A 13468-nucleotide genomic window follows, 5' to 3' on the forward strand; every position below is an offset into this window, starting at 1 on the left:
CTGCCACAGCCAGTGACGGGAAGCCCTGCTTGGCCTCCTCCGTCACTGATAAAGGTTCACATCCAGTTTGAGTTGCATTGAGTCTTAAGTGTGTTTGTTCCTTCTCCTGTTTATAGATGATTGTGAGCTAAGAGGAAAGTCATGTTTGGGATATTATTCACAGTACCAAAACATGCTGAACTAATAAGTCACCTTTGATGAATGAGCATTCTACTTATTTTTAGGAAGCCTATTTAAAGTTGTTTTTTTTTTTTAACATGAACAACCATTATGATCCTTCTACACAGATACTTCCTGAGTATCTGAGTAAAAATGAGGGTAGCAAGAGTTTGCTTTTAAGTCAAAGAACAAAACCATGGAGACATGCGAAAACTCCGAAGACATAGCACTCAGCTGTGTGCTTGCGCGCGCGCGTGTGTGGTGTGCTCACATATGCAGGGCAGAGGTCAATGGACAGGGAGCCTACCTACCTTCTGATGCTAAGGCAGCATCATGGGTCACCATTCCTGGTTTTACACAGATGCTGCGAATCTGAACTCAGGTCCTCATGCTTGCTCGCAAGCACTTTACCTGCTGAGACACCTCCTCAGCTCCCTTAGCTTCTTGTCTGGTTTGGTTAAACCCAGACTTTTGGGCCATTGGGATTGAAGTGTTGCTTTTTTTTTTTTTCAACAGGTGCCTATGGTCCTGAGCACTGGGTCACATCTAGTGCCAGCTGCGGGGGCAGCCATCAGTCTCCTATAGACATTTTAGACCACCATGCACGTGTTGGTGAAGAGTACCAGGACCTTCAACTTGATGGATTTGACAACGAGTCCTCCAACAAAACCTGGATGAAAAACACAGGGAAAACAGGTACAGTATTTCTGTCTATTTCTTTGTCTTTGTTTACCAGCAACAAAAACCACTTTGGGGTGTCTTTGCTGTATGGCTTTATTCTAGCTTGCTTCTTAAGTAGTATCCACTGCTATCAGGAATCTAAAGAAGTCAGTGATTTGACAGCCAAACAACATGGGACTTCAGGCAAATACCTTATTGTTCTGTGCCTCAGATTTTACAAATATATAAAATGTGTCATAAAATAATACCAGATTCATACAGTTGCTGTAGTCCAGGGAATTAAGTGTTAGGTTTATAGAACAGATTTGAAGAAGATACTCATTAAGTCTAAACATGGATGTTGCAGGCACTAACTACTGGGGGTTTCATTTAAACTTAAGTTTTAATAAAAAAAAATTAAAGCTAAGCGTGCTGACATTCACCTTTCCCCTCATTATTTTGGAGGCAGAGGAGGCGAATCTGTGAGTCTGAAGCCAGTTTGAGGTTGACAGAATTCCAGGACAGCCAGGGACACACAGTGAGAGCCTGTCTCAGAAAAAAAAAAAAAAAACCATGAAATGAGATGAAACTGAGCCCCCCGAGTACCAGACACAAAACTCAGCAGCCACACAGAGTCAGTGGCTGCCACACCGAGTGCCACAGAGAGGGAAAGTGTGAGAATGCACTGTGCCAAGGGTCCCAATGGAAACACATGCAATTTTCTTTGCTTCGTGCAGAATAGTTACAATATCAGAATGGCATGAACTGCCTCGGCCATGTGTCAGTCCTATGGTTGAGCCTTCTCTGTTCTTCCTACACACTACTTGTCATCTGGGGGTCGGTGACATGGTGCCATCTTCTCAGCATTGCAAATGTTAACCATTGTAAATGGTTAGTTACTCCAGTGTAGCTAAGGGCTCCTGGATCATTCCCAGTTGTCACAGAGGATGCTGTGCTGGATCTCACTCGAAGCACTGGGGCGTGTGTTATGTCCCAGCGTAATCTAGCCAAGAATTAAATTGATATCTAAAGAGATATTTTTTATCGTCTTATTACTTAACTGCTTATCACATGAGTCCGTTAAACTAAATGTCATATTCCCTCCCTCTTTTATCTCATCTCAATAAATCCTTTGCAGCCAATCAAGGCACTCTCAGTAATATACAGGACCCTGTCATCTCCCCAAACAGCACCACTGACTAGTGTTCAAATACCTGAGCCTATGGGGCACAGGCTCATTCAAACTACTACAGGGCCATATAACAGGCAACCCTCTCCTCTACCTTGACACACCCATTTGTGTAGCTGTTCAAGGCAAACTGGAGACCCACTAATGTTACTTATGATATATCTGTGCACTGGGGTGTATGTTGGTGGGGTGGGTTGGTGGGGGATATGTATCACAGTATGTCTGTAGAGTTGAGCTCAGAAGACACATTTGGGGAGTTGTTTCTCTTTACTCTGATTTTTTTTTTTTAAACCATCTGAAACATGTTGCATGCCTGGCAGCGTTGTTTGCAAGCACAATTCCATCCCCTCTCATGGGCTCACGATTATGGTCCACTCCCAGGCCGTAGTCAAGTCGGCATATCAAACGTAGGTCTCCTTTGGAAAACTGGGTGAGAGCTTTTTCATGCTTGGTGTAACCAGAGCTTGGAGTAAGTGCTCCTTCAGTATCTCATTCTTGAAGCCAGCCAGAGGCAGCACACCGGGCGCCCTGCGACATTTTTCTACTTGACTTGTAATGCTTGACAGCCTTCTGCAGAGATAACACGTTTCAGTGACAGTTTTCAGCCTGGGATCACCAGTGAAAGGTTGCAGACATGTGCCAGGTTCATTCCATGTAAGCTGATTCATGACCTTGGTCTTCCAAAAGCTGATTATCAATCTCTGTCGCTCCTCTGGCTTCCTACCTGTTGCCGCTGATGGAGTTCTCCTGATTCTGGAGCCCAGCCAGTAGCATGTGGCTGCGTCCGTCTGCCATGCAGATGTGAGGCCTTAGGACAAGCGGGTAGCAGGTCCTGTACTACTTAGATTGTCTATATTACTGTGAAATTCACAGGAGACTATCTGGTGGCCCATGAATTCACTGAGATGATGGGAGTGAGTTCCAAAGTGACAGCTACTACAAGCAGTTTGATAAGAGAGCATACAGTCATTTTTTTTTTGAGCTCTTAAAAGTTTCAGCGTATCCAGGCACTGCAGGAGCCTCAGGTTACCTTGCAGACATGGCCAAGTCCAAGAACCACACAACATACAACCAGTCCTACAAATGGTAAAGAAATGGCATCAAGAAACTCTGGTCATAAAGATATGACTCTCTTAAGGGGGTTGACCCCAAGTTCCTGAGGAACATGCGCTTTGCCAAGAAACAAACAAGAAAAGTCTAAACAAGGTGCAGGCAAGCAAGGTGCAGGCAAGCAACGCACAGGCAATGACTGCATGGGCAGAGCCATTAACACCCTTGTGACCTATAAGGGCCCCACCCACAAACTCAGCCACCTTGCTTTCATCACTCATCCCAAGCTTGGGAAGAGGATTCGAAGCTACATGGCCAAGGGTCATAAGATCTGTCAACCAAAGCCCAAGGTGCAAACCAAGGCAGAGGCTGCAGCTCCAACTAAGTTTGGCCCCAACTCAGGCTCCCAAAGGTGCTCAGGCCCATGTGAAGGCCCCATAGAAGGTCTTCTGCCAATGTGGAGACAGATGGACTGGTGTAACACACTATTTATAGATGACCAATGTCGTACGCTGTTTTTTACAAATAAAGCCAAGTAAGATCTGTTTTGTTTTGTTTTGTTTTGTTTTGTTTTAAAGAATTTCAGCATATAGTGTTATTGGAACTTTGGCACTGAAACCAACCTGTAATCTTTTTTTAATGATAAACTTTTTAAATGATAAACATTCTGTCAATGTTAACATTAACTCCACAGATTTCCTAGTATTTGGGAGAAATAGCCACCCATTGAGGGTTCTTATTGGAATCATCTCAATCATGTAATTAATAAGGATTCACCACATGTCAGATCAGAATTCATTGTAACTATTTAACCTGAGATGCTAATTGGGGAATCATATTGACGTATAACCTGAAGCATACAAATTTTAGGGGGATGATTTTACATGCATATTATGAGTTTTGAAACGTTGTATGGGGGGATGTAGAGGAAAAGGGTCATATTATCTTCATCTATTTCTCAAAATTAGAAAAGTTAAGCTTTTTTTTTTTTTTAATCCATACTGTATAAGGCATGTGGCCTATCCTTGCTCTAGCCATATCTATCTTGTTATGGAAACAATCTTTACTTTCTTAAATAATTAACCCCCACCCCCACCCCCACCCTTTTTTTTTTTTTTTTTTTTTTTTTTTTTTTCAGTGCTTGGGATGTAACCCACGTCTTTGTGTATTACTAAGCAGACTATCTCCCACGGAGTTGTATTCCTAGCCTATAAATCATTACTTTTTAAACAGTTTTTTTTTTCTTTTCTAGAAGTATTTTCACAGGCCTCATATTTTCAGAAAGTAAATCCAAGAGGTATTTCCCTTTTCACTGAGATTTAAGGTCACTTATCTGTAAAATAGATGGTCTCTTGATGTTGAAATATGAACACAGGAAGGTACTATTTGAAGCTGCCTGTCACATAGAGACAGTGGCTTCCTGTAGAACATCTTTGGATCTGACTTTACTCCTGAGACTGCCATGTTTGTGTCTCATGTGCTGTAATCATAGGGCGACTAGGGTGCACCTCACCCTCTTCTGACAAATCGATCTAAAATCCCTTTGTAAGGCAGACAGTGCCTCTGTTTCTTCCCCAGGAGCCATGGCTGTTTGAGTTAGTTTTCCTGCCATGCCATCCTTGATTTCCGTGGGATGAAAAGACAGCGCTTCTATCAGCAGTGCCACAGTGTAATCTTACTCTTCCAGCATTAATGTCTGGCAGAATGATTACCTGTAAAGCTTCAACGAGATTTCTGACATATGCTAATAAGCCATGTCCTCCAGCGATTTTTAACCATTGGAGGACTTTTGCATTGTTTTGAACCACTAGTTTTTCAGTACTGTACCTGGGAGGCATGGCAGATATATTTGCCAAAAGCATATTTCTTCCATTTTCCCACTGTATTTGATTTACTGCATTTTTCTGCCTATACTCCTTTCTATGTCTGAAAATACCATTGAACCTATTAACAGTCATCCTCAAGAAATGGGGTGTAAGGAGCTGGAGAGTTGGCTCAACAGTTAAAAGCACCAGCTGCTCTTACAGAGGGCCGAAGTTTGCTTCCTAGACCTCTGTGGCAGCTCAAAACCATCTGTACTCCAGGAAATCTTGCCCCGTCTTCTGGCTTCTACAGGCACCAACATAGTGCACATGCAGACAAGCACTCATGGGAATAAAATAAACAATCTTTTTGAAAAGTCATTTTATGGAGCCGGGCGTGGTGGCGCACGCCTTTAATCCCAGCACTCAGGAGGCAGAGGCAGGTGGATCGCTGTGAGTTCGAGGCCAGCCTGGTCTACAAAGTGAGTCCAGGATGGCCAAGGCTACACAGAGAAACCCTGTCTCGAAAAACCAAAAAAAAAAAAGAAAAAAGAAAAAAAGAAAAAGAAAAGTCATTTTATGTTTGTAAAAAAGAAATGATGGCAGTGGATATATTTGCAGACACGTAGTTCCCAACAACTAATGCCAAGGGTCAGAGGCCATTCTGCTGCTTGAGTTTTCCTGCCCTTGGGGCTTTAACAGTCGAGGCACATTGGAAGAGCTGTAGACTTATAAGCTTGGCGATTGTTCTCTGGGTTCTTAGCCACTTTCCTCACCCTGCCTGGATGTATAGTGCCTAGGATAACACAGAGAAGGTTGCAATTCCCTGCAAGGCTCCCAGAGCTTCCTGTCAAATGAGTCTCCAATACTGAGATACACTATTTACTGCAGACTACACTTTAGACATTGGCTCTGTGTTATCCTAAAGAGGCACTGTTCTTGCCTGAAGGAGGCTTTAACCTCAGAGTCCAAAGAAAGGCTCTGGTGTAGCTGCTGGTGTGGACCTGCCCTTGAATTCCAGCTTGTCAAAAACCTTGAGTATGAAGCCCCTGTACTTCCCCCTCTTCCCTTCTGTTTGGACTTCTTCACAGTCCACATTAGCATTTGATCCACACGGAAGTACTAGGAAGCTGACTCGCATGTGTGTTCCTTGCTTCCCTGTCTGTCCCGTTGTTTTTGTCAGTTCAGGCTGCTGTTACAGCACACCATGCCGTGAGTAGCTGACACACTTGTCACAGATATGGAGAGTAGAAGTCCAACCTGCAGGCATCTGTGGAGTCCACTCCCAGCTAAGACTTTCTCTTCTGGTTCCTAGAGGGTCTCCTCTCGTGGCCCTCCCAGTGGTGGAAAGGGCAAAGGGTCTCTCTCCTGCTCACTCAATGCATGGAAACACCAACATTATGTTCTCACCACCTAACCACAAGCACTGGAGTTAGGATGTCAATGGCCAAGTTTTTGGCCCTCACAGACTTTATAAATCATTGTTTTCCAGTTGAACTATTCACTAGCAAACTTCCTCATGTCTGCCTTACCAACATTTAGCTGTTACTTTTATTGTTTTACATTTTGTTTTCGCTCAGTCTTATAGTACTCTTAGGCTTTTTCTTTAAGTTTGCTAATTTTATTTTTATTAAATAAGGTGATTTTTTTTTCAAAGAAAATTTTTGTATCCGAATCACAAATGGAAAACCCCAGGGTTTGACACAGACTTACTGTTAAAATTAAGTCTATAATCCATGAAAATAAATCAAAGATTCCTATGTTATTAAATTCTAGTTTAATACTTCCTTTTGAAATGAAGAGTGGAATGAATAAGTAGCAGGGATTTTCTTTTCAAAGAAAGAGAAAGAATTGAAATAATTTGTAAAAGAAAGTGTCTTTATTCAGTCTGTTCTGGGGTGAACTGAAAGTGACCTTTCAGCTCTTCAGTTTGCTGCCCAGGCCTGGTGTAAGCCACACTGTGTGTATTTTGCTCGTTATTGAGCCCCCACCCTTGATCATGCTTGCACATTCTCTGCCACTGAGCCACATCTTGAGCCCTGTGGGAGCATGTGGAGTAACATTTGTGTAGCTGCACCTTCCCCTCTGCACCTCATGTGCTTTTCTACCTTGACTCCTGAGGTGATGGACAGTGGGTGCCATCGGCCATGGACTGCATGCGGTGCTTGTGGAAAGTGATACTGTTGAGCCCCACTGGGATGGCGCTGTGGTCATGCCCTTATGAACAGTGAGGGAAACTGAGGAATAGAGAATTTGCTTGTTGTCTATGAAACTGCCTTGTCTTCCCTGGTTCAGAATTGTGCTGTCACTCATCAGTGGCCCTTATAAAAGTGTGCTGTTATAAGCTAGCCAGGGAAGCTTTCCCTTCCCAGTTTCATAAAATGTAAACAAAATATAAGCTGTTTTTGGAGGGGTCTATGTACATGGGCATGCTGTGCATCTGCTGAGAGGTTCCATAAAATGAAAACTGAGATTAATGTTTCAGATTATACAGTTCCCTAATTATACCTTTAATTATTCATATAAAACAAGTAAAATGACCCCTGACAGAGACATAAATGATTTAGGAAGAATCAATATTCATGAGATGATGCTGAGTCACTGGGTGTGTCCTAAGAGATACATTCAGAATCTTTGCTTCCGTGCTGCTGAAGCAAAATTGTATCTTTAGCAATCATAGTGAGCTGAGAATTATCAGTGGCACACAGAGGGGTTGGAGAGCAAGCACTTTAGAAGGTGTTTTATAATAGCTTAATACCACCCGTCAGTTTGAGCTTGTAGTCTTAATGTGCTCAACTTTATAATAAGTCTGATACTATTTTTTCCATGTAGTTACAGGCCATCTGCCTGTTTTTAATATTTTTAAGTGGTTGAATCATAAAAGGCAGCTAGAGAAGTGTCTCATTGGGTAAACTGTTTGCCTCACATGTATGTGGGGCTGATTTTGGATCCCCAGTACCTGTGTAAATGCCGAGTAAGGTGGTGGTGCATTCTTGCAGTCTCAATGCTGGGAAACTGAGACAAGAGGACTCAGGGCTCCCTGGCCTGCTAGCCCAGCCAACCAATGAGCACCAGGTTCAATGAGGGGATCTACCTCACAGAGTAAACTAAAGGGCTCTTCAGGGAGACACCTGACTTGGACCTCTGGCTTCTGTACTCATGTATATGCATATCCATATGCACATATATTCACAGGACACACACACACACACACACACACACACACATACACACACAATCAAAAGAGAATCATACTTTATGATGCATAAAAATACATTAAGTTCAAATTTCAAGATGATTAAATAACGTTTTTGTACAATGTAGTCTCATTTGTTCATTTACATATGCTCTCTGTCTGCTTTTATTCAAGCCAGTTTCCACCAGGGGCTCAGTGCTCTGCAAATCCTAAAATATTTACTAATGGCCATTAAAGGGAACGTGTGCCGACCTCTATTCTAAAACATACCCAAACAGAGCAATGCTGGAACAATGCCATAGCTTGTTTAATTGGCACAAGAAACGCTTGCTTTTACTTCATCTTATTCTTTAATGCACCCTCCCACTAATTGAACATTTACTGTGTATTTTTCAAAAGTTGGTGAACAAGTGCCTTTTGAATGCAATAAAAGGGGGATTGATGTGATCAGGGCCCCTACTTGCTTTTAATGCTTCCTTTCCATAGCAGAGCACTGAAACTAATTGCCCTGTTTCAGAAATGGGTCATTAGTCTAGTCCCTATCTTTTATGTGGACCTAATTTTCATGCGGGATTCCTCTGTGAGGCTCTCACTCGGATCTCTGTAGGAAGAGGAGACAATGAGAACCTGAGTGCTTTCCCATAGCCAGCACAGGCTTGCCATTTGGTTCTACGCCAATCAGTGTATCGGTTGGCAACTGCCATGTATTTAGCAGCCAATAAGAGTTTGTTAAATGAATGAATGAATGAATCAACTTTAGAGGGAACAAAAAAAGAAAGTGAGGATGTAGCAGCTATAAAAGAGAAACTGTTTTGTATGCTTTCAGATAATTGCGTTCCCCTTGTACAAACGGAAGTTTTATGGAAAGAGAAATCCAAATGATTGTTGAATGCCTGTTCCTGGGATTTGAGGAAGAAAGTTACATTTTTAATATTTGGGGTTTGACTTGGTCAAAGTGTTTATGTTGTGGAGGCTCTCATGTGTTGTCAAGAACTGAACATAATTTTCTCAAGCTTGGAGTTACAGAAAGCAATAGAGGAAATAGGATCGTGGGGCAGTATTTTAGTGAATTACTGTTGGGCGTGGTACCCACTGCTGTTGTGTAATGTGGGACAAGGCTCCAAATCCTTTTCCATGCTCTCTTGCCTAAGTCTTTGTTTTCTTTTGTTGGTCAAAGAAGCACGATTGTCGAATGTAGCTCACTGTACATCTCTGGTTGGCTTTAGACCTTGAGTCCTGGTTGGCAGCCTCAGGAGCCAGTGCTTAAGGTGCATATCTCTTTCTGGAAGCATCTCCATTCCCTCCTATCTGTTCAATGGATAAGGGATTCTTCAGTCTCTCTAGGAATTGTCATCATTTAGAACTATTGAGGTAACTCTTTGCCTAGGGAGATGGAACCAAACTTCTGCCCCCCTCCTTCAAGGACACCAGTGATAAACCAAAATATAAGCCCACCATATGGGACTTAATAATGCATTTATTAGGCTTATTTACAAAGCATGGGAGACAGGTTACTTGAAGGATGGGGGTGACCCAAAAGTCTGGATGATGACTTCTCCACAGTGTGCTTAGATGTAACTCCTACTTCAGTTAATCTTCCGTGCACTGTGTTCCTGTGCCTCTGGAGACCAGGGAGCCATGCACTCTTAGGGCAGATTGACAGATAGTAGCCACACGGAAAGGATAGGCTGAGATCTGAGCGAAGGGCCATTTCTTCTCTCTCCTTCTTCTTGTGTGAGGGAGCCCTAGTGGTCAGCAAACACAACCTCTGGGAGCGCTTGCAAGCAATCACAGCTCTTCTGATGAAGGCGCTTAGCTGTTCTGATGAAGGCGCTGTTACGCTCAGGTGATAGCACTATATACAAGAACCAATTGGCGGTCCAAGGAGCGCTGTATAGCAGTGCTGCCTTTTACTGAAGCTTGTGGTTTTGACTTGCCTTATAGGTGTATGAGGAAATGATCCACACCATGCCAATCATGAACTTGACTGAAGCAATAGAACAAAATCAAACAAACAAACAAAAACAAAAACCAAAAAACAAACAAAAACAAAACAAACTTATGTTTGGGTTTGAAACTCACTTTTTTTTTCTTCCCCTCCTTTCCATTTGACAGTTGCCATCCTCCTGAAAGACGATTATTTTGTGAGTGGTGCTGGACTGCCGGGCAGATTCAAAGCCGAGAAAGTGGAGTTTCACTGGGGCCACAGCAATGGCTCAGCTGGCTCAGAGCACAGCGTCAATGGCCGGAGGTTTCCCGTGGAGGTGAGAGAAACTGGGGGTCCCTGGGATTCCCATTGTTGGTTGCCGAGGCCTTGCCTCAGTCCTTCTGCAGGCTAAATGGACATTCCCTGCTTTCCTCTCTCAGGAAACCCTGTATCTAGAGCACAGCAGAGAACTTCCTGTAGATCTCATTTTTGTTCAAGAGAAGAGCTGCCACACGTCCGTGGGCACACGAGCCTTTGTCTGTTCAATGATGACCGTTTTCTCTTCTCTATCCACTTCTCAAGCCCTCTTTTCTGTGAAGGTGACATTTCATGTGAAGCTTAGAAGACTTTGTTGTCACTCTTTAGAAAATGAAAAGGCTGGGGACATGGAAAGGAATGTCAGAACCTTCTCTGGGTTGTGAACTTCTTTGAAGGGCTTGTTTTGGTCTCTGCCAGCTGTTGAGACAGACGACGTGGCCACTGATGGTATGAGCCACTGTCATCTTTTCCCAGAATTGATGGTAGCATGGCTTCATTCCTCAAATGTTTTGAGTCCATGTTTTCACAGAGCTAGGCTGGTGACCGGAAGTCCATAGTACTGACGTAGAGCGTTGAGGAAGGAGTCGGTCATAACCAGTCCTTCATCAGTGTCACCTGGCACATTACGTGTACTGTGAGCCTCTTTCACTTTTTCCTGTGTTTGCGTTTGGGATAGCCTGTGCCGATTGCATTGCTCCCCATGTGCTCAGCCTGTAGGTGTGTGGCAGATCTCACTAGATGTGGTGTAGTCTTTAATTATGCAAAGCAGGGAGTCACTGTGGAAAGCTGGGATGGTTTAATCATAGGAACCAGATGGCAGCGTATCATTTTCATTTTCAGGAACAAATGTTTCTCAATTTGTGTCCTGCTTTGGTAGCCTGATACATATTTGAGACCTTCTTCATAATGGGAATGCACGTATTTCAAACTTATGTGTGATTTATAAAGTGTTAGGTACAATACCTGTTTCCTCCCGCCTGTTTCTGAAGCCTCTAGGAATACTTGGCACATCTGTGAGAACCTGTGTGAGCTGAGAAAGGCATTGATATCTCTTTTGTGGAGATGCTTGTGAGGATAAATGGGACAGTGCATTCAACTTCAGCTTTTCCTCCAGTATTCTCACAACACAGACCTCTTTAGATCCCAGGATGTGTGAAGCTTGTTCCCCAGTGGTACTCTTGAAGTCTGTTCTTTTCCAACACTAGCTCTGTGGAGATTATATGCAGATCTCACTGAAAGCCTCACTCCTACAGGGCAGCCCTGCCTCTGAGACTCCTGATACCTCTAAATATTTTAAATTTTCTAGTATAGCTCATAGAACTTAGGTACATTTATGGGTTTGTTGCAAAGGATATTTTAAAGGTTCTAGATAATCTGGCTAGAGAAAAAGAAACAGGGTAGGTCTGGAACAACCATAGGAGCTTCTGATGTCTCCATCAATGCACTCTTACTCAACCCTCCTGTGACCCGCCACCCCCCCCCCTTCCTCTTGTGCAGAGATCCCTAGCCCTATGCCTATAGAGTCTTTGTTTTTTGTTTTTGTTTTGTTTTGTTTTTTAGATTTTATGAAAGTGTGGACAACACTATATACAGAAATGTCTGAGCTAGTGCCAGTAGCTTGGACAGGGCAACTTGGCAAGACATGTATCTTCATTTTTCTTGGGCTGGCTGTACCATTTTTCCTCCTGTATAGAGAGCAGAACTTCCTGGTGCTAGGGCTAGATACCGTATCAGACAAGGTAACAAAGACTTTCTTGACAGGCAATCCCAAGACACAGTGTTGTAGCAGGGTAGTGTTTCTCTAGAAAAGAGTTCTTTAGTTTCTTGGAGGATCAGAAGCCAAGAACTGTGAATGAAAGCATACACAAAAATGCGTGGGTATTCACACACATGCTTACATGCTCTTCCTGGAGACACCTGAGATTACCGCTGTGAGAAGATGCTTAATTAATTTGCAGCACCAAAATCTGTGCGTATACATCTTGTCTGTGGGACTTCCTCTCTCCTGGTCACACTAATTATGATTCTGAGTACGGTTTCCACTTAATGGTTCCTCCTGCCCCTATGAATGGAATGAGTCATTTCTTAGAAGTCAAGCTTTGTTTATATACGGCAAACTTGCTTCCTAGAATCAAAGTTACATCGTGTTTGTAACTGTGGGGTTTCCCTTCTGGTCTTGCCCTGCTTCCACCTCCCATGGGCAGTGGGAGTCAAAGGGCTGGCTGTGTGTCTCTGAAGCTCTTTTGTTTTAAACTGGGCTCATGTTGTTCTTAACAAAAGAACTGGGCTCTAAGTTTGAGAACTTAATCTGGCTTGGCAATGAATGTCTCTGGAGCAGGAAAGTGAGCCTGTACCTCGTCAGCAGTCACAGCCTCTGGGACCAGGACTGTCATCGGTCCTGCTCAACGTGGTGTAGATCAGCCTACAGCACAGACATTTTCTTTTGATGCCTTATGAGTTTTGAAAACTGTTTGATTTTCCCATTGCTTGAAGAGTGCCATCAATTGCTGACGCTAACAAGCTCTGGTGCTTCTGATGCCCAAACTTAACTGTCTGCTCATGTTTGCTTTTGCGTGGCATCAAGGTAGTGAGCCTGCCTGTGTGAACTGGATTCCTCATGCCCAGCTGGTTCATAGCCTGCTTTCATAAACTGTGATAACATGTTGATGTTCTTAGTGGTATATTTGGAGGTACTTAAGTTGCAGGGATTAAAGGCAATTGGATCCGATTTAACTGTAAAATATGCATAGGAGAGTTGCTCACTTCTGTCGCCAACATGTCTGTAAAACTTTGTGATAGCGTGCCGTTGCTAAAGCTCTGTATTGACACTAGCTCCTCCTGGTGATCCTGTGCTGTTTGAACATCTCAGAGTCAGCTTATCTCTGCCTTACATAGGAGAGAGAAGTTGGGGAAGGGAAGCAAAGCCTATCCCCTGGGAGGGGGAGTTTAAGGTAGGGGACAGGATGAGAAGTGCTGGGAGGAGCCTTGGGTACTGAGTGATGCTTGGAGACCTTCTGCCAGAGGCCCTTTTGATATGTTAATAGGCACCTCAGCTAGCCATTCGACACAACACACATACCTAACCTACATCACATTCCGGGAAAAATTTCAGCTTATTGTGGAAAAGTTGATCTATATCAGGGCTATCATTTTGTATGTGTCAGTGT

General features: G+C 43.3%; 1 protein-coding gene across 2 annotated transcripts in view; it reads left to right on the forward strand.

Annotated features, from left to right (window-relative positions):
- Positions 1-13468, forward strand: part of Ptprg (protein tyrosine phosphatase receptor type G) — a 684777-nt gene that overhangs the window by 403625 nt on the left and 267684 nt on the right. For both annotated transcript variants that reach the window (XM_051139706.1, XM_051139702.1), the window contains exons 3-4: positions 676-855; positions 10172-10320. In XM_051139706.1, coding sequence (XP_050995663.1) covers positions 676-855; positions 10172-10320 — 329 coding nt within the window. The remainder of the gene's footprint in view (positions 1-675; positions 856-10171; positions 10321-13468) is intronic.

Source organism: Acomys russatus, chromosome 3 (assembly GCF_903995435.1).
Source record: "Acomys russatus chromosome 3, mAcoRus1.1, whole genome shotgun sequence".
Classification (NCBI taxonomy): Eukaryota; Metazoa; Chordata; class Mammalia; order Rodentia; family Muridae; genus Acomys; species Acomys russatus.